This window comes from Pleurodeles waltl, chromosome 2_2, assembly GCF_031143425.1.
Source record: "Pleurodeles waltl isolate 20211129_DDA chromosome 2_2, aPleWal1.hap1.20221129, whole genome shotgun sequence".
Lineage (NCBI taxonomy): Eukaryota > Metazoa > Chordata > Amphibia > Caudata > Salamandridae > Pleurodeles > Pleurodeles waltl.
The window spans coordinates 712,587,122-712,614,046 of record NC_090439.1 but is presented as its reverse complement, the minus strand read 5'-3'; the positions used below and the strand labels follow the sequence as shown (position 1 = coordinate 712,614,046).

At 46.6% G+C, this 26,925-nt stretch overlaps 1 protein-coding gene and 1 long non-coding RNA gene across 5 annotated transcripts in view; one reads left to right on the top strand and one right to left on the bottom strand.

Moving 5' to 3' along the window:
• Window positions 1–26,925, bottom strand: part of LOC138282563 (uncharacterized) — an 822,484-nt gene that overhangs the window by 595,446 nt on the left and 200,113 nt on the right. The window lies entirely within an intron of this gene.
• Window positions 1–26,925, top strand: part of MYBL1 (MYB proto-oncogene like 1) — an 802,126-nt gene that overhangs the window by 604,888 nt on the left and 170,313 nt on the right. For all 4 annotated transcript variants that reach the window (XM_069220277.1, XM_069220274.1, XM_069220273.1 and 1 more), the window contains one exon: window positions 16,518–16,632. In XM_069220277.1, the coding sequence (XP_069076378.1) occupies window positions 16,518–16,632 (115 nt within the window). The remainder of the gene's footprint in view (window positions 1–16,517; window positions 16,633–26,925) is intronic.

The window sequence follows — 26,925 nt, the reverse complement described above, 5'->3', positions numbered from 1 at the left end:
AGTCTGCAAGCTTTTTGATGCTGATTATCTCCTCAGACAAATCGTGGGGATAGAAGATTTATACTCTCTGAATCCTTGTTAGGCCTTCCTAGGAGAAATAGTATTTTGCTTTGCCAACTGTAATTTTTTATTTCACGTAACTATGATTATATGCCTGATGGTTGCCTGTGGTTTTATTTTGCTCAGCACAAATGGCCTCAGTTGGTTATATTAAAAAGCCATTGATATCAAAAGTATTTCTGTTGCCATGTGCCTGATCTGTGTACTATGAAAAGTTGTGATAAACACAATATACTTGACATATTGATTGTGAAAAACATAAGTTGAAATCAACAGACATTTAAGGGTGGATTGTAACTTCTCTGCATTAAACCCTATGGATAGATATTTTGTCAAATAAAGTGTCAAATTACCTTTGTAAGGCTTGATTTGGGTGTTGGTCACTGCCTCTGAAAAACCCTAGGGGCGAGATTTGCAATGTAATAGTTCATGCTAGAATCGCTTACAAGTCTGCCAGAACCATAATAATAAATCATTGAATAATACAGCCGTCCTTGTGTATATAGATATAAAAACAAATAGATACATAGAGGGCCTTTGGATCCTCTCTATTCTGCCACTGGTCTGACTGAGTGTCATTCACACTTTGCTTCCACCCATGAAAAGCGGACTGCATGAGTTAATGGTTCAGTGTGCATCAGTATTTGACTCCTCTGACCTGTGAATGATTGCATTCTCTGATCTTGTATGTACATCCACCTGAATATGTGTGTGCACTTCGTTGTCAGGACTGATTGGCCAGTACTTTAGTTTTGAGTTTTCTCCTTGTATAGTTCCCCTTTCATTTCTTTGCTCTTACTCTTTTAATTTGAATGCTTCTTAAGAGTATACTACAGATGTCCAGGCAGTGGTAAAGAGTCACTTGCTTGTTACTCATTTCATCTACAGTTCGCCTGAATCCCACATGCTGCTTCCTCTAAACCTGGAGATTGTTATGGAATGCTGTTGACCATAATGTATCAATTTTTACCATTCCGAAATAGCCAACTCGTTGGTTCCAAATGTGGCTGCTGTGCTTGAACTTTAAAACATTAATAGACTATTTACAATAACTTTACAAAATGGATACCTGCTACCATGTTTCGTTTTGTAAATGCAAGCATATGCCCTCCATGTTTAGAACGCAGCATGTTTTCTTTTTTCTACTTATATTCTTTTAATTTACCTTGCATAACTTGTTGAGTTTCTGTGTGTTTTATTGCGATTTTTTCCCAGGGTTAATGGAAGGATGAGCCCAATGGGTTGATGAATGGATGCACAAGTGCAAGGATGAATAACGGAGTGCACATGTAATAACTCACTGAGTGTCTACAACCATTAGTGGCACTTCATTTATAAGCCATGTCGATTGGCTTTGCCGGTGCTTGTTTAGTTAAGCTGTAACTTCTTTTTTTAACCCTACTGTTTTTTAACTATGCATTGTTAGTGATGTAGTGCTTTTTCCTCTGTCTTTGGTCTAAAGCACTACTGACTGACGAACCGGAAGCGGTGTTAAACCTCTAAGATTTTATTGCTCCTCGCTGGATCTGCTCAACATGTAAATTCCGCATCAAATAGAATAAAATGCAGACTGTAGGGAAATGCCTCCCTTGGCATGGTTACCCCCTAACATTTTGCCTTTTATTGGTGCTAGTTATGATTGAAAGTGTGCTGGGATCCTGCTAACCAGGCCCCAGCACCAGTGTTCTTTCCCTAAACTGTACCTTTTGTAGGAGGATGGCCTGGTTTGTAGTGGGTACCTTGGGTACTTACACCTTATACCAGGTCCAATTATCCCTTGTTAGTGAAGTAGTAGTGTTCTAGCAGCTTTGGCTGATAGAGGTAGCTATAGCAGAGCAGCTTAGGCTGAACTAGGAGACATGCAAAACTCATGCAATACCACTTATAGTTACACAGTACTTATACACAAGTAAAGACAATACTCAGTGTTACCAAAAATAAAGGTAGTTTATTTGGGTGACATAGTACCAAACATATCTTAGAGGCAATACTCCTTCTGGAGGTAAGTATTATACACAATATATACACTAGACACCAAAATAAGGCAAGTAATTAGACATAGGATAGTGCAAACAATAGGAAATGCTATAGAATGCAATGGGAGAAAATGGGTCTAGCGGCAACACAAACCATATACTAAGAAAGTGGAATGCGAATCACAACTTCCCCCCCAGACAAGTGTAGTATCGCTGGGAGAGTAAGAATACAGTAAAGGTAAGTAAATTGCCCCACCCCAGAGCCCAGAAAAGCTGGAGTAAGGTACTGCAAGTTTCCTTAGGACACACTACGCCTCGTGATTGGGACCTGGAGACCTGCAAAAGAAGGAGACCAAGTCCAGAAGTCAAAAGAAGTTCCAGAAAGGACAGGAGCCCCTGCCAACCCAGAAGAGGGTGCAAAAGAAGAGTCCCCGGTTGGACAAAGACTGCAGGAATGCACCCTAGGAATATGCCAGCAGGTTCCTGCGTGATGCAAAAGATGTCCCACGACTTGAAGATGGATGCAGACGTGATTTCGTGTTGGAAGTCGCCAACAAGCCTTGGTTACGACAAATGTGCATTTTGCATCAAAATGGTGCTGGCTGTACCCAGGAGGGACCTGATGGCCTCAACTCTGTGTGAGGAGGAAGAGGGGGCTCTCAGCACTACAGAGAGACCACGGGATACCAGACAGCACCCACGGGAGTCCCAGGACAAGGGGACAAAGGAGGTGCAATACGCGGTTGGCGCAGCACTACAAAGAAGGGTCCCACGCCGCCAGTGGTCAACTCAGCGAGTTGAACGTCTCAGGGTAGAGTGCTGGGGACCTGGGCCAGGCTGTGCACGAAGGAATTTTGCAAATAGTGCACAGAGGCCTCAGGAGGTGAAGAGGCAAGGTCTTACCACCTCCAAATTGCGTCAGCAGGACCTCAGGACAGTCTGTGTCGATGGAGACCACCCTCTATGTTTCTAGGAGCATGCTCGTTGCTGTGAGAGGAGTCCAGGAGTACTGGTCGTCGACTTAGAAGGTGCCTGCTTGAGCAGGGGACTGACTCCATCACCCCACAGGGGATGTCTTCGGTCCTCCTGGTGCAGGATGAAGACAGGGAGTCCTCAGAGCATACACACCATGGAAACAGTTGCAGTTGCTGGCTGGAGCTGAAGTTGCAGAGGAAAAGTATCCGTTGTGGATACTTTGTTGCTGTTACAGCAGTTCCTGGAGCAGGCTGTGGTTGATCCGAGGTCAGAGAATGAAGTAGTTGCAGAGGATTCCTGCTGGAAACTTGCAAGTAGAATCTGAAGAGAACAAACAGGAGAGACCCTAAATAGCCCTGACAGGGGGATTGGCTACCTTGTCAGGTATGGACCATCAGGAGGGGTCTTTTATGTCATCTGCTGGCACTGGCCACTCAGAGCCCTCCAGAGTGTCCTCTCCACCTTGGAAAACAAGATGGCTGAAGTCTGGGACACACTGGAGGAGCTTTGGGCACCACCCCTGGGGTGGTGATGGACAGAGGAGTGGTCACTCCCCTTTCCTTTGTCCAGTTACGTGCCAGATCAGGGACTGGGGGTCCCTGAACAGGTGTAGACTGGCTTATGCAAGGAGGGCACCATCTGTGCCCTTCAAAGAATTTCCAGAGGCTGGGGGAGGCTACCCCTCCAGCCTGTAACACCTAATTCCAGAGGGAGAGGGTGAAACACCCTGCTGCTAAAGGAAATGCTTTTTTCTGCCTTCCTGGGACTGAATTGCTCAGACCCCAGGAGGGAAGAACCCGGTCTGTGAGGTGGCAGTGTTGTGTAGCCATTTTAGTAATAGCTCCAGGCACTGTGCACATTGACCTAGATATATTTTATTCAGCTTCGCATTGTTATTTTTACAAAAACCAGTTAGATGGTCTTGTTTTAATTTCTTCTATCTAACTGTTTTGCTTAGCCCAGCACTGTGTTCTCAAACAACACATTCTTGGTCACTTTGTGCTTCAGTCAAGGCTACAGTTTGGTACATTGCCAGTGAACGAGGTAGAAGTTTAGTCTCCAACGTCCGTAGAAATACACATCCTTACATAGGGACATTTTCTTAGAACATTAGCTGTATAATTATAAAAACACTTCTTAGTCCCATTACACGTTAAGAGGGAGATTCCAGCCAGGGAACCACAACTGTATGCTGAATGCTTTGCTGCAGATGCTAACGCAGACTACAGGCCTTTGCTCAGCTATGAGGGTTGATGTCCTCCAGGGGGAACCTGAAAGGCAGGATTAGAGTTTAACATGCTGTGCTCAAATTATGATTCAGATAGAAAATAGTCCATCGACTTTTGTGGCAATATGATAGCATTATTCTTATGCTTCACTCTCATCGTCACCATTTTAATATTGTTATGTTGTGTCGTTCTGGTTATTGCAGCTCACGCTTTGCTATCTAAAATGCAGTTGTTTTATTAAACCACTCTTTAAAACTTATACTGCTTTTATTGTCATTTATATATAAGACTGAATTGTGAATGAGAGAACCGGATGCGATCTGACTGACCTCAACTTCCCTGAGAAGTATGATATGTCATGCGTTCGGCTGCCCAATCATCTCTACCTTTTGGGAGAGATGAGGCACTGTTAGTTAGCCGGAGCAAAACCCAGATTTGGAGCGACAGGTGTCACCCACCGTGGTTCAGACTCACTCTCCCACACTGTGGACGATCTTGCTGCTCAAAATCCAGTAGTCTCATTAGAATAATGAGAGCCTACGCGACAGCAGCAGCTGTAGCTGCATTGCAAGCCTCAGAGTTGGTTAGGCAGTACCCGGGGTCCATAGTGGAGCCCCGGAGATGCATGGGATTGGCACCCCAATACCAGATTTGACATGGGGGGACAATTCCATGATCTAAGACATCTTACATGGCCATATTTGGAGTTACCATTGTGAAGCTACATACAGGTATTAACCTATATGTAGTGCACACGTGTAATGGTGTCCCCACACTCAAAGTCCGGGGAAATGGCCCTGAACTATGTGGGGGCACCTTTGCTGGTGCAAGGTTCCACTCACACTCAGTAACTTTGCACCTAACCTTCAGCAAGTGAAGGTTAGACATATAGGTGACTTATAAGTTACTTAACTGCAGTGAAGATGGCTGTGAAATAACATGCATTATTTCACTCAGGCTGCAGTGGCAGTCCTGTGTAAAAGTTTATCTGAGCTCCCTATGGGTGGCAAAAGAAATGCTGCAGCCCATAGGGCTCTCCTGGAACCCCAGTACTCTGGGTACCTAGGTACCATATACAAGGGAATTATAAGGGTGTTCTAGTGTGCCAATTGAAATTGGTAAAAGTGGTCACTAGCCTATAGTGACAAATTTAAAGGCAGAGAGAGCATAAGCACTGAGGTTCTGGTTAACAGAGCCTCAGTGACAGTTAGTCACTACACAGATACACACATTCAGGCCACAAACTATGAGCTCTGGGTCCTGGCTAGCAGGATCCCAGTGAGACAGGCAAAAACAAACTTACATACATGTAAAAATGGGGGTAACATGCCAGGCAAGATGGTACTTTCCTACAGTGCCCGCCGATGTTCATACTCCTGATAGATGAGAAGATACACCAACATCGGCAACACCTGTAGTTCGGGCTCTATGGCGTCCTGGTTCTTCCTTGAGTGTCGAGAGGTGAGTGGTTTCCCTTATATGTACTGTTTCTGCCGTGCTTTTGATGGCGTTGGTACCGCCCCGGAAAAGCTGGTGGATGGGCAGGTTGTGATGTGGTGGGCGGTACAATGACTTCCGCCTGTCTGTTGGCGGTTACCGCCGTGGTGTTTGTTGCTACCGCTGTGGCGGTCGGATTGTTAAAGTGACTGTCTGTGTTGGCAGTTTCCGCCGTGGTTGTGATCATTTTTTTTTTTTACAGCCGGCCTGTTGGCGGTATTACCGCCGCTTTAACACTGACCGCCAGGGTTGTAATGAGGGCCTTAGTGTTAGAAAAATAATGGTACTTTCTTATGGTGACACAAATGCCAAAAATACCATAGAGACTATACTCCCTTATGAAGTAAGTAATACACAAATTATATACACTAGTATGCAGAAATGTGCATAATAACAGTTAGAAAACACTGCAATTAGTGAAAATCTCAATAGCTAGAAATGGGCCTAGGGGAACGCAAACCATATTCTAAGAAAGTGGAATGTGAATGTCGGTTTCGCACCTAGGCAAGTGTAGTGTGTAGAGCGCTGGGAGTACTATTAAATCCCAAAGGTATGTACTAGAACCCAACCCAGAGCCCAGGAAAGCAGGAGTAAAACACAGTAACTTTCCCAGAACACACAGAAGCACGAGAAAGAAGATTATGCAAGAACCAGAAGAGACTGCAAGACACCAACAGTGGATTCCTGGACCTGATGACCTGTGGAAGAAGGGGACCAAGTCCAAGAAGCACAGAAGAGTCCCAGTTGAACAGGAGCCCCTGCTAAACTGGATTAATTAGCAAAAGAAGAACCACAGGTGAAGAACAACAGTCAGTACTGCACCCAAGAAGACAGAAGCGGGTTCCCGGTTGGTGCAAATAATGTCCCACGCCGGATGGATGATTGCAGTCTGGTTTGCGTTGCTAGATTCCGCCAACATGCCTTGGCACACGCAAAGCTTGCGGTGAGTGGAAAACGACACTGCCAGGGACCTGGGGACTCTACCCAGGAGGGGGATTCAGAGGGGGCTCTCAGCAACTCAGAGAGCCCTCAGAAGACCAGGCAGCCCGCACAGGAGTCCCATAGCATGGGGAGAAAGAAGGTGCAAAAGGAGGTCAATGCAGCATTACAACAAAAGATCCGACACCGCTGGAGAAACATGCGGGAAGCTGTGCGTCACAGGATAGAGTGCTGGGGGCCGGTGCACGAAGAACTTCGTGGAAGAATGCCAACAAGTCTTGGCAACTGCAAAACACGCGGTGCAGGGAGGTACTGTCGTGCGTGGCTAGGCAAGCTCTTACGGCCACCAAAGTTGGATAGTAGCACGTCAGGCCCGTCGGGTCCACTTCAGTCCACCACCCGTGATGCTGGATCCACACAACTCATTAGGAGAGGGGACCCATGCCGCCGGTCGTCGATGCAGAGAGGTGCCTGCTGAAGCAGGGGAGTGACTCCTTCACTGCAAGGGAGGTTCCTTTGTTCTTCTGGTGCAGGCTGTTGACAGTCTGTTCTTTGAGGATGCACGACCTGGAAACAGTTGCAGTTGCTGGCAGGAGCTGAAGATACAATGTTGCAGAAGTTGCCTTTGCTTCTTTGTTGCAGTTTGTAGAGTTCCTGGAGGGTCCAGATGCAGTTTCTTCAGTGAGAAGGTAAAGTGGAGGATGCAGAGGATTCCTGCTAGAGTCTTGCAATCCGAATCTGAAGAACCACCCAAAGGAGAGACCCTAAATAGCACTGAAAGGGGGATTGGTCAGCTACACAGGTATGCACCTATCGGGGGAGGGCTCTGACGTTACCTGCTGGCACTGGCCACTCAGATGCTCCCAGAGTTCCCTGTCAAATTGGAATCCAAGATGGCAAAACCCAGGGGCCTCCGGAGAAGCTCTGAGCACCACCCCTGGAGTGGTGATGGACAGGGGAGTGGTAACTCCCCTTTCGTTTGTCCAGTTTCTTGCCAGAGCAAGGACTGGGGGTCCCTGAACTGGTGTAGACTTGATCATGCAAGGAGGACACCAAATGTGCTGTTCAGAGCATTTCCAGTGGCTTGGGGAGGCTACCCTTCCTAAGCCTGTAACACCTATTTCCAAAGGGGGAGGGTGTAGCACTCCTCTCCCAAAGGAAATCCTTTGTCCTGCCTTCCTGGGCTTGAGCTGCTCAAGCAACAGGAGGGCAGAAGCCTGTCAGAAGTGGCAGCAGCTGGAGCTGCCTGGAAAACCTCAGAAGGCTGTGATGGCAATACTGGAGGTCTTCTAAGGAGCTTCCAGAGTGTATGGAATCATATAACCAATGCTTGCAAAAGCATTGGGGTATGAGTCCAACATGTTTAATACCAAACATGTCTATGTTCGGAGTTACCATTATGTAGCTCGACATAGGTAGTGACCTATGTCCAGTACACACATAAAATGGCTTCCCTGCACTCGTGAAGTCTGGAAAAATGGTCCTGGAGGTCGTGGGGGCACCTCTGCTAGTGCAGGGGTGCCCTCACTTAAAGGTACCCCTAGGGCTGGAGGGCCTGCTATAGGGTTGACTTATAAGTGACCTGTTGCAGTGTAAATGGCAGTGAAAGGGTGCATGTACCTTTTCACACAGGCTGCAATGGCAGTCCTGTAGAAGCCTTTGCATGGTCTTTCTATGGGTGGCAAAAGATATGCCCTGGATCCCCAATGCCCTGGGTACCTCAGTACCATATACTAGGGACTTATAAGGGGGCATCAGTATGCCAATTTTGGATGAAATACTGAGTTAACAGTATGCAATAACCATAATTTAAGGGAGAGATCATAACTACTGGGGTCCTTATTAGCAGGATCCCAATAGACACAGTCAAACACACTGACAAACAGGCCAAAAGTGGGGGTAACCAAGCTAGAAAGAGGCTACTTTCCTACATGGCTCTTTGACGCCATGCATGGCTATGTACCTCTGGCTTTTCAGGGGATGTCCAGGCAAATCTTATGGACATGTCCTTCGATGGGACCTGCCTTTTTGGCGAAAAGGCAGACTGTGCGCTGGAGCGCTTTAAAGACTCCTGGGCTGTGGCCAAGTCCTTGGGCCTCTCTGCTACCCCTCGCCAACAATCTGTCTTTTGCCCCTTTTGAGGATTTGGAAGGGTTGTGGTGCCATGCCATCAACAGACCAGCCACCTTCGTCTGCCAGGCTAGGATCTTGTGCTGGGACGTGGTTGTGGTGCCTTCAGACCCAGAGAGTCTGGCCAGACGTTGTCCATTACCCAACCCCCACCTGTACAGTGTCCAAGGCCTCCTAGAGTGATTCTGCAAGACCACACATGTCCAGTTGGAGGGAGGATTCATCTCCATCACTGGTGGTCCATAACATTGAACACATGGGTCTTGCAGATCATACAGAAGGGCTATTCCCTCACCTTCCAGTATTTCCCTCTTGCAGTTCCACCCTCAAAAGAAGGACTGATCGAGGACCACATAGTTTTGTTCCGAGAGGAAGTTACAGGTCTCTTGGCCAAGGGAGTCATAGAAAGGGTCTCGATATCAGAATTAGGCAGTGGTTGTTATTCCTGCTACTTTCTGATACCCAGAAAGAACAAGGGCCTTTGCTGTATTCTGAATTTGTGGGACGTCAATCTCTTTCAATATGCTTACTCTGGCTCAGGTGTTGTCTGCCCTAGACCAGGGAGATAGGATGGTAGCATTGGACTTGAGGATGCATATTTCCACATCCCCATCCTGCCTGCTCACAGGCGTTACTTGCGGTTCCAGGTAGGCCACAAGCAAGTTTACCATGCTGCCCTTCGGCCTTACCAGTGCCCCTTGGGTGTTCACCAAGATGATGGCGGTGGTCGCAGCTCATCTGTGCAGGCTAGGGGTTTCAGTCTTCCCCTACCTCAAAGACTGACTGTTGAAGGCTCCTTCACCCCAGACTGTCATCACCCACCTTCAGACTACAGTGAGCCACCTGCATTCGCTGGGGTTTACTATAAACATGCAGAAATTGGGTCTCTGGACATGGCTAAAACAGCAGGTCATAACACTGGTGGTTCAACACCTGGCAAGCTCTCTGAACCCCAGGGCGGACAAACTCAACCGTCGATGCGTAGCGGATCACGAGTGGCGTCTCCATTCGGAGGTGGCACAAATACTTTTTCAGCAGTGGGGAGAGCCTTGGTTAGGTTTGTTCACCTCTGCAGAGAACACGCAATGTCATCAGTATTGTGCATTGGAGTTTACAAGGCAGTACTAGCTCGGCAACACTTTTCTTCGCAAGTTGAGCTCAGGCCTCCTGTACGCCTTTCTACCTACATCTCTTCTGCCCAGAGTTCTCAAGAAGATCAAGAAAGATATTGCCCAAGTAACTCTGGTGGCTCCAGAAAGGGCACGGAGAGTCTGGTATCTCGAGCTTCTGAAAATGAGCATTGATCCTCCAATCAGACTGCCACTTCGGAAAGATCTTCTGTTGCAGCAGCAGGGAAAGGTTCTCCACCCGAACCTGACAACTCTGCGCCTTCATATGTGGAGATTGAGCAGCGGCAGTTGACAGCCTTTGACCTTTCTCCCGAAGTCTATAAAGTTATTCTGGTAGCAAGGCATCCCTTCACCAAGACGGTATACGCATGCCTTTGGAAACGCTTGTATATTATTGTACAGAAATATCTGTTGACCCTCTTTCTGCTTCTCTCTCTGACATTCTTCTCTTTGTGTTATCACTGGTACAGCAGGTTTCTGCATTGCGCACTCTCAGAGGGTATCCTTCTGCGTTATCGGCTTTCCTTCAGCTGCCTGATCAGCCTTCATTGTTCAAGTCTCCAATTGTAAATAGTTTTCTTAAAGGGCTTGTACATGTGTATTCTCCTTTGCCCTTTGTCATACCTCAGTGGGACTTAAATCTGGTCCTCGCTTTTCTCCTGGGTGCTTCCTTTGAGCACCTTTGCGGGTGCATAAGGAGAGCTGCAACAGCTATGCCCACTGCTCCTTCCGAACGTGCAGGGCTGCACAACTGTCCCCTTTGGCTGTTCACCATCAAGGCAGCTTTCTTAGTGGCAATAACATATGCCAGGAGGGTGAGTGAGATGCAGACTCTCTCATTTAAGCTGCCGTATCTCACCATGTTCCTGGGCAAGGTGGAACTTCACACTCGTTCCTCTTTCCTCACCTAAGGTGGTGACCCCATTTCACCCGGGTCAGAACATCACCCTGCCCACCTTCTTTGCTCCACCGCATGCATCCCTCTAAGGAAGATGAGCGCCTCCACCGGCTGGGCCCAAAAGGAGTGTTGACGTTCTACCTTGACTGCACAAAAGAATTCCAAATGAATGGCCAACTCTTTGTGGGGTACGTAGGAGCAAAGAAAGGCCAGGCAGTGCAGAAACTAAACATTTGGCGCAGGGTCGTTCTCTGTATTCAAATCTACTAAGCGTTGCCCAAGAAGCAGCCTCCTGAGGGCTTGAGAGCTCATTCCACTGGGCGAAAGGCTGCTACCACTGCATTATCACAAGGTGTTCCAGTCTTGGACATCTGTCAGGCAGGGACATGGGCATCCTTACACACGTTCGCAAGACATTGCTGCCTTGACAATCAGGTCCGCAGAGAATTGCCACTTTGCCCGTTTGGTCATGCAGGACTTTTTAATGTGAGAAGATCTGTTCGCAGCCCACCACCATGAGGTTATTGCTTGGTTATCTATTCTAAAGGTAAGGAATCTGTAGCTAGAAGTCTCTATCAGATGAACAAGTTACCTTTGATAACGCATTATCTGGTAGAGACTAGCTGCAGATTCCTTACACCCACCCAGGCCTCCCCGCTTTGTGGACACTTCTGCTAGGGTTAGGGATTGTCCCTTTCATGGCCCTAGTTTTTTGGCACAGACAAACTGTTGCTTCTTTTCATGGCTTTGAGCTTCTGGCATGGAAGATCGTAGAAAAGTAACTGACGTACGCACGCCTGGGTGGTTGTGACCTCACAGACAGCTCGAATGACACTATGAGGATCTGAATGACGCCACCCAATGGCGCACACAAGGGTATAGCTCTGCAAAAGTTCCAGATTCCATGCTGACGCCAGAAAATTCTAAAGGTAAGTAATCTGGAACTAGATAGTCTCTACCAGATAATCCGTTACCGAAGGTAAGTAACTTGTTCTTCATACCCAAAGTTCCATCTCAAGCCCTCATACTACACACTTTTTTCAAGAATTCAGCTATTTCAGCAGAGCAGTCTCTCTATACTCTGGACGTCAAACAGTGCCTTAAATTCTATTTGCATCGTACTCAGCAATACATAAAACTGACCAACTTTTAGTATCATATAGTCAAAGTCAACATGGTGCTTCAGTCACAAAAGCCACTATTGCAAGATATATTTCCACTGCCATCGAGTTTTGCCGTTCAATGGCAGGTAAACCACTTACAGCCAAAGCAGAGAACCCTCAATAAGGGCAGTGTCCACTTCAACTGCTCTGTTTGCAGGTGGGCCATTGAAAAAGATTTGCTGTGCTGCAACGTGGAAGAGCACCCACACATTCATGAAGCACTACTGGACCTTCCCGTCCATTTCGCTCAGGCCACCTAAACTCAGTATCACGGCGAGCACATACTCCCACTGCTTCTGATTAGCGCACCCGAATAACAGGCAGATTCATAGCAGTGCTGGACAATGAGACAACTAGCGAAGGTGAGGAAATGGGTCCCCGTCCTCCGAGATCTGGTGGTGAGGAGGGAGCCACAGGGTATCCTCAGCTAGCCGAGGAAACCATGGAAAGTGAGCTTGAAGGCAGGTCCCGTCTTAGAAGAAGAGAGCATAGCTCCAAGCGAAGGAGGCATTCTAGATGGGAGTCAGAGGAAAGGTGCAAACTAAGGAATGAGAGAGTGCGAGCTCGCACCATGGAAGCCCAACAAGAGAGCAGAGCAGTGCACCCTCTAACTGAGGAGAACAGGGGTAGGTACAGAGCCTTAGTCATGGAAGAATGAGAAGCGAGTGTTTTGACTTGGGTCCGTGCCTCAACAGAGCACCAACAGAAGGAGAGGGGCTGACCAGGAAATTAGGGACCAAGGCAGCCTGGTGTAAACCTAGCTTAATGACAGTAGGATCAAGAAGGCAGCTTTGCAGGTGCACAAGGAGAGCTTCAACAGCGATGTCCACTGCTGCTCCCGAACACGCAAGACTGGTTAACTAACCCCAAGGGATATAGTAGTTCAGGCAGAAGGCAAGATCTTCGCATGCCCCTTTTTGCCACCTGCTAGCCTGCTGGACCCAGAGAAGTGATCATTGTGATAGACTCTGGCCAGAGGAGGGATCCTTCGAACCAAAGGATGTAGCGGTTGTGGAAGACAGCATCCCACAGAGAAGTTGGAGATCCCGAGTGGAACTTTCTTTATATGCAACCTTGTCTGAGGAGATGGAAATGCCATATTGAGGGAAAACCATTGGAGCGGCCCAAAACAAGAATATGCCTGCTACTACAGAAGAGCACCTTGACATCGACATTTGTCAAGGGCTCAGATGGATAAGAAGGGGCTAAGAGCCAAACTGACCTTTTGCTGGATGGGGCTGGGAAATTGTACTCATGCTTTGAGAAGAACACCACAAGAATAACCCTAGCAAGAGGCATGTAAATTTCTTCAAAGTAGCATTATCTGTAAGCAGATTAACAAGGTGTTTGCCCAAGCCTGCATCCCAGCAATCACACTGTCAAGCACGGAGCATGACAGGCCGCATTCAATTCCTACTGGCACTAGACATGGAAGCCCTTGAGGGAAATGTTCCCCTACTGCCCAGATGTAGAAGGGTTGATGACGTAAACCATGAGTCCTGGGGAGACTATAACAGATTTTCTAGACATGATGAGAAAACGGTGAGGACATGAAACAGGACAGCCATGGACCGATGCGGGCCCTTAGGTAATCTTTTACAACCTCCTCAAAAATACAAGAAATACAAAGTGGATTGCGGAGCATAGTCTGGCTAGACACCAAACTTGGAGGGAGATACAATCGCACATATTGCATTTTGACACAAGGAAATAGGAAAAAGATAAGGTAAAACAGGAGTAGGCCCAGACGGACGTTGCTAAGTTGTTCCAACATAAGCTGAGAAAGGCCGCTTGAGGGGGCCACGTTGTCCGCAAGCGTGCAAAGAGCACCCTTTATGAAGGGTGCCCCACCACAAAACCCCAGAGAGTTTCTGTACAGCTACACCAATAGAAACCAGGGTGGTTGGCAGCAGCCAAACCCCATGCAGTGCTAATGTGACCATGGAATGGGCCACATGGCCGACAGCTGCTGACTAAAGGCACACCACAAGCAGAAGGCAATGAGCTGGAGGCAGGCCCCACAAAATTCCTATCTGCAAAATCAAGCCCAGGGAAACCTTAATGCACCTTATATTCAGCTGCAGGGAAGTCAGTAGAACTAAAAAGAAGGGCAAACAAGACAACATTATGGATTTAAACCTTTTTTTGCATTTGGGGAAAACGGGTTGCTGTGCAGCTGTCAATCGGGTATCCTCACGAGTCCGCCATTCAGGGTTGCTGTATGGCTGTTGCTCGGGTATCCTCTCTAGAGTGCACCATTCCAGGTGCCTGCTGGAGCCTAGGCCCCACTCTGCTGCTGACCCTCCAGGGTGGAGTCGGTCAGCCACAACCCAGGGGGAGGGCAGTCTTGTACAGGGGGCAGGGCAGCTCCCCAACCAGTTCTTATAAAGCCGGCACCCCAGGTCCCCGCATCCACAAGGTAAATTGGGACAAGTTTCATTTACCAAGTTCTCAAACATTTATCCGGGACTGATATGTCTTTTTCTCGCAGTCCAGCAGCAGTAGTGCCCCCAGAAAGTTAACGGTCTCCAGTCCAGTGGAGGCCCCCTTTTTGGTTCCAAAATGAAGCTGTCCTTCAGTGTCTGGAACCAGGTTTCCCTTGCGCTTGGGGTAGCCAAGACCCCATAACCCTAACAGCACACGCATGAGTTCCAAAAGATTGCGAGCACCGCATTACATTGAGTCAGTAGAGGGGGTTCGCCAGGACAACCAGCCGTCCCAGTCTATTTCCATAATCTGGGCAAACTTTAACGTATTCTTGGCCTTGCTCCAGACTCTCCATGCACAAATATCTTTGCTACCTCCTTTCCCTCAGAGCTTCCCAGTAGCAGCTGGGAACCGTAGGCCCAAAAAATATATGGTCTGAGGGAGAGACATCTTGACACGTACTCGCTGGCCCACATTGCTTCCATGCCAGGTCGAGGCCCACCTGCATTCGATATCCGGAAATATATTTATGACTCCATGGCAACTGTTTGCATTTTTTGCCAAGAGAGGAATGTTTTTATTGTTTTATGGTACTCAGTGAAATGTATAAAAACCTACTCCAAACTGATGTACATCGAGAGACAGTCCTTTAACCCCAGTTCTGTAACTGCTGCCCGGGTCGTAATGTTTAATTCAACAAACCGTTCCTGTTTTGTCATACGCCTCTTGTCTTTTGTTTTTTAAGGTAAATTCTCATTTGAGCAACAACAACAAAATGCAAAAGGTGTGTGTGTGTGGTTGAGGGGGGGGGGGGGCAGGGGGTACTGCAACCAGAATCCTACACTTCACTCCTCCCAAAAAACTGACTCTGTGAGGCAATAGCCAATACAGTGCACCATGGGTAGTAAAAGCTCTTGAAGTCTTACAGGGACAGGAATCTATTTCACAGCTGTACAGTTAAAGCCTGTCATACACTGTTTCATCTGTGGTAGACAGTTGTTGTTTTAATTTTGCATGTTGGATGCTGTTTAGGTCTTCTAATCGTCTTTCTTCCGGGAGAACCTCTGTCTGGGATAGGCCTATGAAGGATGCTGCTGATTATATGGACACTAATGCCAAGTGTGCTAAATTATATGGATGAATATTCAAGAAGTGTTTCGGGTTCACACACACAGCTGGGAATTATTCTAACATTTATGACTTTAATGAAGATTCCTACGATGCAGAACCAGGATCACAAATAAGTAACCATTTCTTACCTTCAACCCTCATCCCTATGTGGGACTGCTTTAGAAGTATTCAAGTAAAGAATCTGTGTGAGTTAATATCCATCAGTAAAATATGTTACTTACCTTTAATAACTTTCTGATGACCATGAAATCTGCAGAATACTTACCTGAACGCACCTGCTCACATCTTTCCCATGTGAGGATATGATTCAGTTGTTAGTTTTGGCTCTGTCATTTTACTTCTTGAGTGTGATTGAGCTGTGGAAAATGGAAGGAACAGAAATCACTGGCAAACATGGGACTTTTTATGGTGAGCAGTAGGTCACTTCTGATGAATCCGCAAGTCGCCATTGGTAACACTGTTCTACACCACTTTATGCAAGAGAAAATGAGTTGTTGTGTGAAATAAATCCTATCCAGCTGGGACTTGATTCAAGTAAGTAATCCACAGAGGTCATCATGGCCATCACAGGGTGTATAGTATGAACAGTTTTAAAAGTGAAATCATGCCAGATTTAGAAAAGATATGAGGAGTTATAGAGGCTGAGAGAGATTTTGTCAGCCATCTCATAGGAAGGCTTCTTTTTTATTTGAACCAGCCTTAATTGCCGCTAATCTTCACACCCAACTTACATTCTTTTACCACTGCCCCCTTTCTAAAGCAGACAGATGAAATAGCACCTAAATGCTTAAATAAACATTTTTAGATAGAAGTGTGCTTTTTGAGCGTAGTATATAATGAATGACTGGCATTGTGCTAAAATATACTGTAGGTCTAAAAGCCTGTGAAAAAACATGTTTTGTATCACCTACTCACTCATTTTAAACCATGGTTTTATTTTAATATTACTTTCTGAATTACAGTTTCAGAACACCTACTATCAGAAGATCTCTAATGGGAACCACGCCAAGGACACCAACACCATTTAAGAATGCTTTAGCAGCCCAGGAGAAAAAGTATGGGCCTCTAAAAGTTGTGGTATGTTTTAAATATCTGTATAGTGTTTTATGGTCCGTTGTTTTATATTAATTAGTTACAAAATTTTGTTTTTCATTAAGAGTTAGTTGTAAGCTGTGGAACATTTTCTCTGTGTGGAGACTTTAGGTTACTTCATTAATCAGAATTGTTAATACTTTTCTGCTTCATTATGAGATGCTCATTGATATTCTTAAACTCTAGAAGATACCTACATCTATGCGAAATTGCAGTACACTGCTTATAAATTGATTGATTGATTATATGAATGATTCATTCATATAAACTTTGCTGTCTCTGCCTTTTTCTTCTACTCAATGACTTTTATTTACAATAAACTAAAATAAAGGGCCTGATAAATGTAGAATCAAAGAAGAGTAAATGAAATATCAGTATGCGTGGGGCAAGGAGTTACAATAAATGCCTGCACTGCAGACAGCTCCTTCTGTCTTCTGTTGTTGTCATTTGACATTTTACAACCCTGTCCATTTAAAATGATCAGTCCTACCCCTCCAATCATGAGATACCTATCCTGTTGAAGTTCTAAGTGTAAAGGGACAAAATATAAATTTTTTCATGGATACTCTTGCCTTAAAATTCCTCATTCTTTGGATCCTACCCTGGTGCAAGACTGGGGATTCCATGGCTTTCATAGCATTTGCTTACAGATAGATGGTTTAATTAGTGGATTCAACAACATGTTGCCGTATATAGGCATCGCCACTATGCACTAACGTTTGTTCCTTGTTTTTCTTCCTCCTTGACACACATTGATGGGTACGTTCGTCTGATATGAACGTTATCTTTTTCAGGCCTGGAGGTACATGCGAAGTTCAAGAATTAGGCATTTGTTTGGGGGAGCCATTTTTAAAAAACTTTGAAGTGTAGGCAGTTAAGTCAGGCACTGTTAGATCCGTTTGCTCTCTGCCAAACCCATCAAAGGGGCTACCAACTTTCAGTTAAAGCTTTTCATTCCTATTGGTTATAGCTTCTGCCCCTGTAATGAGCCCCAAAGACAGCAAATGAATCAAGCAACCAACTAGGCAAAAAAAAAGGAGGCCAGGTCTCTTAAAGTCCAACCGGTGGGGGTGGGGTGGTTGCTAGGATTCAGTAATACCTTCACAGTCACTCATCATGGATATATTACGGGGTTTCTAGAATGATCTCTTTATATCCAGCAAGAGAAGAGGCTCATAAATGCAGGTGTGTCAAGAATTCTAATCCAGAATTTCCCTCATGTTCATCTCTTGTGGAGTAAATATGCATACTTCATGATAGAGGAGAAGCACTTTCTGTATGAGACTCTGCCTTTCGGCTGCACATTCACTAAATGTGTGGTTCCCAGGGCAGAACACCTGTTGAGACTGGCTAGTGCAATGTATCTGTACATTGATCTTACCATATTCAGTCTTAAAGAAGTGTAACTATAAGTAAGCTGAAGGCACTCTGCACTGCCTGTCTTGCTCCACCCTGGTTCTTTCAGTGTCACCTATACTTATACATGAGCCAGTGCTAGAACAACTAAACATACAATGGCATGAGGTCGAAGGAGACGGAGATGACCTCAAAGGATGTGGTGAGAGTGCAGTTAAGACCAAAGCAAAGGGAAGTGCAGCAAGTACCCCTACTGTATGGAAGCTTCAGCAGGGCGAAGGAGCCTTCATCGTACAGCTAGCCACTGTTCCCATTTGTGCCACTATACCTCCTCGCCTGTCTCCAACACTCTTGTTCCTGGTTAATGCTGAGGTATTCAAGGGTTTCAAAACTTACCATTCAGTGTTGAAGTACTCCCTACTGTCTAGATCCAGCATGAAATTGAAAAGCTTCTCCATCTAAGGGCTGTCTCCATTGGTGCCTTCAGCGATGAGATACCAGTCACCAAAGTTTATCTAGAGAAGGCCAGAAAATGGAGAAGAGTGAATAACTCTGTGATGAGGAGCTATCGGCCATCCCAGCAGTTAAGGATGATGCAAAGTTTTCAGAAGTTTCAGGGGGTCTTATCATTTCAGCAGGTCCCTAAATTCCTCCGCCAATGCCAAATATCCCTAATTTAGCTATTCCTTTTTTTTTACCTCTAATGACAAAAATGCTGACTCCAGAAAACACAAGAGGCATACAAATAAAAGTTGTAAGGAACCAAACAAGGATAAAAAGGACCATGACTCTTACCACTCGAGATAAACAAGAATGAATAGCCACTGAAAGTTGTCACTGGAAGCACCACCTTCTCCAGATACAGGATATCAGACTTAGCACAAAGCACTTACTTCTGTGCAGGTCTCTAGTACTATTTCCATTTTAGGAAGGTAAAACGGAGCGTTATGGATATCTCTAGACAGCTTAATTGTTGTTCTTCCGTCTTAGTGTCAGAATGAGTTCAAGAATGTTCTGAAGAAAGGGATGATAACTTCTGGCCAAACTATTAGTATTGCCAAGGACACTGAAGGTCTTGTGGCTAGAGACTTGTGCCTCAGCCCAATGATCTACAGCCTGCTGCTGTTAAGAAACATGTGTTCTGCACCTTAAAATGTTGCTTAGAAGTGATTCCACACCTCAGTTTTATTTTACTAATGCTTCACTGGACAAACCTTTTGTTTGAAAGGGTACATATGAAATTATCTCAATTCTTTTTCGGTATGCAAGAGAACTATTTTTCTGCAGGAGGATACAGGGTTGAAAGAATGCTGTGACTGTTGGAAACACATGTTGCTTATGTACTGGCGTGAGGTTGCCTCCTGTGTTTAGACTTGGGGGCAGGACTCAGAATCGTGCGAAGAATGTGTCCACGTACACCTGAAAACGATCCAGGACTGTGAAGCAAAGCTGTATCGCCAAACTTTATAAGAAGTCATGCACATTGCATAATTCCCTATCTAGGTTGAGAGAGTGATCCCGCTTCAGTCCTAAAGGCCTTTCCTGTGACCGGTCTCCTCATGGTACAATTAGTTTGGTAAGTCTAAATCATAGCTGAAGAAGAGGCATAAGAAGTCAAATCAGGACCGGCCCCATCCCGTCACTCACTTTTCAGAGAGAAATTAGTTGGGTTTTAAACATCCCCAATCAAACAAATTCCTCAACTCGTTCTGATGTACCCTTAATTTTCCCAGCCATTGGCAGCACAACAAAAGTCTGAGGACTTTGAGGAGGCCATGCTGCGTATTTTTAGCACTCTTCCAGCTCCTTCTAGTATGCTTTCAGGTCCCAAGAGTGTACATGGACCTCCAGTTGGGTTACCACCAGTGGATCATTCCTTTGAGCCGTCTAAGCCCCTAGAACCGGTCCCTGGTACAGCACCAACCCAGTGCCTACTTCCATTTTGACTCCTGTGCCTGCTCTTGTCCCATCATCGACACTTCCAACATGACCAATGCCAGAGGTCGAAGCCCTGCCATCTCCTTCTTGACCCAAGCAAGGTCAGGTTTTGACTACACTTAGGTTCCCATATGTTCTGATTAGACATAACAATTCCTCTACCACGGATCCATACTTGCACTCCATCTTTTTGGCTCTGATTCTGACCAGAGTTTGCCATCTGATGATGATGATGATGATGATGATGATGGGGATGATTTACCCCCAAATTATGATGACAACAGCATATGTTTTGATCTCCAGGAGGCCAATGGGTTTGATACGTCTCCTCATGCAGGGCTGGTTTTGCCCCTCGCGCCCCAATGGAGGAAAGTGCTTCATTTTCTGGAGTCAGTAGATGGTCTGCTGATGATCTGGTCCTCCAGCTGCCTTCTGTGAAAGTCAAGACAAATGTCCTTACTGAGATTTTACACCCTGAGTCAGCCTCGTTTGAGGCCTCACTTCCATTTAATGAACCCTAACTGATACCCAAGTGGGCACTGGGCCTAGCTGTCTCTTGCCAACGGTGAACATGGAGGTAGCCAGACGTCAAAAACCAACACCTGCCAAACCTGGATTTTCTTTTACCTCTCAGACTTTGGTGATTCATGCTTTCACTAGTCAAGTGAATGCTATTGCCCTTCCCCCAACTCCTCCTGACAGGGAGTTTAAAAAGATTGAGGCATTCAGGAAGCAAATATTCTCTTCCACCAACTTGGCATTGGGTTCATTCAGTGTGGTCTGCGTATTAGTCATTATACACATTTCTTCTTGGATATGGCCATCGAGGTGTTGCCAGCGGTCCTAGAGAAGCTTCAAGCCTCTTTAGCTCAAATCCGTAAGGATCAATAGGATGCAGCCAAATATGTCATTACGGCTAGCCTGAATACTACTGATTGCTTGTAGCGAGCAGTGGGCACTAGTGTGTTGGTCCGGCTCCATGCTTGGATGCGATCCACTTGCTTTTCTGGAGACATGCTCACATCCCTTATGGAAATGCTTTTTGATGGGTCTCGTTGATTTGGTGCAAAGGCTGATTCTGCCACTGAATGCTTTAAGGAAAGAAGAGCTACGGTGCATTCCTTGGGCCTTTCTACCTCTTTTCAACAATTTCCTTATCCTTTTCGACCCCCCCTAGGCTACTCCAAAAGGTTGGCGTATACACAACTCCAGGCCCCGCCAGCAATGCAACAGCCACCCCAGTTCTTTTGTTTCCGGGAATCAGGCAGACATTGCTCAGGTCACAAGGAACACCACTCTTCTCAGTCTCTCACCCAACTGGCAACATCCTTTAAGATGCTTTAGTTCACCTTTGTGGTGCACATCCACCTTGTGGGAAGCAGGATCAGATATTTTCTTCCAGAGTGGAAGTCCATCACATCCGACTAATGAGTCCTCCAGGTTTTCCAGCATGGTTAGGCCCTCCTGTTTCTTTTCGACCCACCATAGTTTCCTCCCACATCAGGGCAGCTTTAAGAGGAGCATCTATCAATCTTGTTGTAAAAGCCACAGGATATACTAAAACAGAGGGCCATGGAGAGGGTGCCAGCGTCAGATGTAGGGTTGGAGTTGTAACTTCAGCTATTTCCTTGTGCTGAAGCAGGATGGAGGTCTTTGTCCTATTTTAGATCTTTGCCCTCTCCATGCCTTCTTACAGAAGGACAAATTCAAAATGCTCTGTGTCCTAGGTTCTGTCTGCTGTGGTTCCAAGCAACTGGATGATTGCCTTGGACCTATAGGATGCATACTTTCATGTGCCTATCCTGCACTCCCACAGACATTCCCTGCAGTCCAGGGTCGGCCAGGAGTATTTTCAGTTTGTTGTTCTGCCCTTCTAGTGTTCACAAAAGTGGTGGCAGTGGTCAGTACCCTACAAGGTTGAGGATACTAGTTTCTGCTACCACAACGACTGGCTGATGAATGTGGGCTTGCCACAGTCAGTCGTAGACCACCTCCAGATGGTGGTGAACCTCCTGACATAGTTGAAGTTCTCGATCAACGTACTAAAATCACTTTGACTCCTTTGCAAAGGTTTCCTTTTATAGGAGCTGTTCTGGACACAGTAAAGTTCAGGGCCTTTCTTCTATCACAAATCAAGGACTTTCAAGCAATGAGCTCGACCTTTCAGGCTTGGTCCTGAATCTTGTTGAAAGCAGTTCTGAGGTCTCTTGGCTTGCTGGCCTCATGCATCCTCCTTGTCAATTTCTCCAGATGGCATATGGGGTTTCTACAGTGGGATCTGAAGTCTCAATGGGCCCAGCACCAAGGAAACCTGTTGGATGTCATCCAGGTTTTGGAGGAGGCTGCATAAATTCTTCAGTGGTGGCTGCTCGACCCAATCCTGGCTGGTGGCAGAACTATCCCCTTCACAACCCATGTCTGACGGTAGTGAGGGATGCGTCCCTAGGAGGCTGGGGAGATCATCTGGGCAGACAAGCGCATCTGGTGATGCGTGCTGGATCAAGAATACTAGTTCCATCCCAATGTGGTGCAAGGCATCTTCCAGCAGTGGCAAGAGGCCTGGTTAGATCTTTTTACCACAGTTGCAACGTGCAATGTCAACACTTCTGCCTGTTGGAGTTCCCAAAAGTTCTATCTCTAGGAAACACATTCAGGCTAGAGTGGAGCATTGGTCTCATGGACGCCTTGCTGCCCCACCTCTTCTGCCCTGAGTTTTGAAGTGGGTCAGGAACGACTGTGCCCGAAACATCCTAGGTGCCCCAGACAGAGCCAGGAGAGTGTATTAACCAGAATGTATGGTGGCATGAGCATCTGTCCTTTGGCCAAGCAACTGCTTCGGGAGGATCAGGATCTTCTGTTGCAGCAGGCAGAGCTCTGCACCTGAACATGCTCAATCTACACCTCCATGCATGGAGATTGAGCTGCAGCAGTTGACTGTATTTGCCTGTGATTGTGGGTGTCATCCTCTCCAGGTGGGCCTCTTCTGACTCCATTTACAATAGGTGTTGATTCTAGAGCAGATCATTATATGCCTTGAAATGAAAGAAAATGTTTGTCTAATGCTTCTGAAAACAAGTGGACTGGGAACACGTAAAGAAAATAAGTGAATCATTTTGCTGCCACTACTGCCTTTTTGAAAAGTCCATCACAGACCTCTTTTTCACTAGCTCTGCGATTAAAGGTTTTTCTTAAAGGCCTGAGGAAAGCATCTCCCCATTTAGACAACCTGCACTTCCCTGGGAGCTGAACATTGTTCTGTCAAAGCTAATGGCTTCCCTGTTTAAATCCATACACAATTAAGATCTCCCAACACTTGTCATGGAAAGTAGCTTATAGAAAGCTGGCTCTGTATATACTATACCAAAGTAAGGTATAGTGTGCACAGAGTCCAGTGGATCCCCAGAGGCTTTACAGAGGCCAACATAGATGATACTAATGTTCTTGTTTGTGGTAGTGTGGTCGAGCAATTAGGCTTATCAGAGGGTAGTGCTAAGCATTTGTTGTACACACACAGTCAAGCAATGAGGCACACAGTCAATGACTAACTCCAGGCCAATGTTTATTTATCAAAAAATATGCTTTGTTACGTTATTTCTAGAACCAAAAGGATCTTTGTTGCAGATAAGTACAGTTTCAAGAATGTATCACTTTCAAGCATCAAATGCACTTTGTAATTCACAGTTAAAACGGTTTTTCAGTTAAGTAATACTTGTCAATATCAAAAGTAGACAGTGCAATTTTCATAGAAAGCAATGCAGTCCTAGGGGAGGAAAAGTACCAAAACAGTTTGCAGGTAAGTACTCGACTTGCAATCCCAGTCTTCGTGGGTTAGGTTGTCCATAGGGCAAAGTTTAGGAAGACACCACTGGTGCACCACCAGCAACACAGAGCCGGTCGGGAGCAGAGGTCAAAGTTGGTGTTGTGCACCCAGTGGAATCCTATGGAGACAAGGGGCACTTAGAAAGAAACAGCTTGCAGGTAAGTACCCATGACTTCAGGGCACACATCTGGGGGGTTTAGATCAGCACCGGAAGGGCCACAGGTCAACTTCAAATACACACCCTAAGCGGCAGTGGAGCGGGCTTGGTGCAGGGTGCAAACAGCATCGGGCACCCAATCCTTTTTGTTGGCGGAACCCGAGGGGGCGGGGGGGAAGTGTCACAAAGAGACTGCAGGCTTGGTCCAGGGATTCGGCTGAAGAAGACCAACGGCTGGACAGAGAGCACGCTGGATGCTGCTGGACTGTCGGTTGGGTTTCCGAAGGCCAGGGGGCTGCAGCTGCAGGGGTACCTTTGGGTGTCGGAAATCTTCACCAGATCCGGTCACGGGGTGGCCTATTGATTTAGGCTGCAGGTGTTGTGTTGGTCAGGAGGAGTCAACCTAAAGTGGACTTGAGGTCAGAATCACCTGGAGACCTTCTCCGGACCGGTGATCCACCTGGACTCTGGCCGTGGGCATCGGGTGCAGAGGAGGCAGCAAGACTCATGGATCCGGGAGGGTCTGGAGTCTTTTTTTGGAGGTTTCTCTGTGGACAGGGACACTTTCCTAGGGAGATCCTGGTCCTTTGGTAGGCAGGCAGTTCTCTGGGGGTTTGTAGAAGTCACAGGTCCTGCAGGACGAGTCGCCTTCTTGTAGCAGTAGTTGAAGTTGCAGACAGGCCAGTAGGGCTGGGGCTAAGTCATTTGTCATCTGGAGTCTTCTCTGCGGGTACAGCTCTTCAGTACTTCTTTTTAAGTTGCCAGGAATCTGAAGAGCAAGGTTCAGGTGTGCCCCTAAATACTAGATTTATGGGTGTTGAAGGGGTCAGTTGGCAATAGCCAGTGGCTACTAATCCTTAGGGTAGCTACATCTTTCCTGTGCCCACTCCCTTAGGGGTGGGGGGCACATACCTAAACCTATTGGATATCCTTCTACAAAACAAGATGGAGGATTCTGCAAGGAAGGGGTGGTCCCAGCTGGGGTGGACACTCCTTGTGTTTACTAATTTTCCCACCGGACCTGCCGCCAAAAGTGGACTTGGTCGGTGGGGCGGGCATCTCCACTCACCAACAAGTGTTACAGTTCCTGCAGGGGAGAGGTGTGAAGAACCTCCACCCAGAGCAGGCTTTGTCCCTGACCCCAGAGAGCACAAAGGCACTCACTCCATGGAGTGAGAAACTTGACTGTTAGTGGCAGGCAGGCATAGACTGGTCAGCTTTACACTAGAGGGTTGGGGGAAATGCAGGGGGCATCTCTAAGATGCTCTCAGTGTGCATTTTGCAAAAAACAAAATCCAATACTGGCTTCAGTGTGGGTTTATTGAGTTGAGATGTTTGATACCAAACTTCCCAGTCTTCAGTAAAGCCATCATGGAGCTGTTGCAGTTCGTAATGACATACTCCCAGATCATGTACTCAATATGGTCACACTGCACTTACAATAACTAAGAATGTACTTAGACACTGTAGGGCATAGTACTCAGGCAGCCATGCCCTTACCTTTGGTATAGTGCACCCTGCCTTAGGGCTGTAAGGCCTGCTGGGAGGGTGACTTACCTATGCCACAGGTAGTGGTTTGTGGGCATGGCAACCAGAGAGGGATGCCAATGTCGACTTTACCTTTTTCTCCCCACCAGCACACACAAGCTGCACTGGCTGTGTACATGTGTTTGGTGAGGGGTCCCTCAGGGTGGCACAATACATGCTACAGCCTTTAAAGACCCTCCCTGGCCAAGGGATTGAGCTGTGTGCCAGGGGTGTGCCAATTGTGGAAGCAATGGTACAGTTTAGGGAAATAACAGGTGCGGGGCATGTTAACAGGGTCCCATACAAGTTGGCATATATCAGGCAAAACGTGGGGGGTAACCATGCCAAAAGGGGCACCTTCTTGCACATTGTATACTGTATGCTCTATTTTTTCACACTGATTACTGCTATATTAATACACCGGGCATTCCCAGGCTGATGTCAGGGAATGTATGTGGATGTATAGGGCATGTAAATATATAAAACATCCAGTGTTGGAGAAACTTGTTGTCAGCGGCAGAAGTAGACCTGAAGATGACTGGAAATTAAGAGCTTTGATAATTATGGAGATTCTTGCATGCAACACTTCCAACTGAATATTTAGCTGCCTGGACCTTCATGCTTAGAAGTTCATGGAAGTTGACTGTAGCGTCCACTGGACAAATACTGGAAGGAAAACTAGTAGGCAAGGTATCAGGAATCTAAGTCAGAGTCTGTAATGGTGTCAATGTGTGGAGTTGAAACTACAAGAGGTTAATCATTCTCAGGCTGGTAGATAGTCAGTGATGGTGGAACAGGAACCTTTGCAGGTACAGTACAGAGAACAGTAGGTGAAGGATGAGTATGGATTAGGACTTCCATGGGCAGTAATGAGTGGTTTACTAATGAACAAGGCCCTTTACACACTATAGTCATAAGTGTACGTTTGAATTCTTGGAGGTCTGGATGGAACTTGAGGCAGTTTAAGCAGCTGAAGAGGTTTCTGAACTATTTCACCCAGTTGGACGACTGTCAATGGGACTACTCCTCTCTGGAGGTCTGGAGCACAACCATGACCCGGGGTTGTGTTCCTACTGCCAGGCCATGAACCTGAAGGCTTTGAGGGAGGGGTCCCTAAAGCTCATGGTGGCCCGGCAGTTGGCTTTGCGTCGCTCTTGTTCTCGCTCGAGGGGAAGGTCACAAGACCATTCGCAGAGCCATCACCACTCGTCTTCGTCTCCTCCCCAAGTCCTCTGGACATTCGGTTCACAAGAAGAAGTTGTCGAAGAACAAGCATTCTTCGACTTCATCCCGTTTCTCAGGTGATGTGACGTGGGAGGAGTGTCGTCCGTCATGGCCTCTGTCCTCGGAGCCTGCTTCTGGGTTGGCTCCACGCCTCCCTGAGTTCCTGGAAGCCGGAGCCACGCCTGCCCAACTCAAGGACTTTTATGAGGCTATGAGCCTCATAATTGGGCAGACCGACCCTCCTGTGACATGCTCG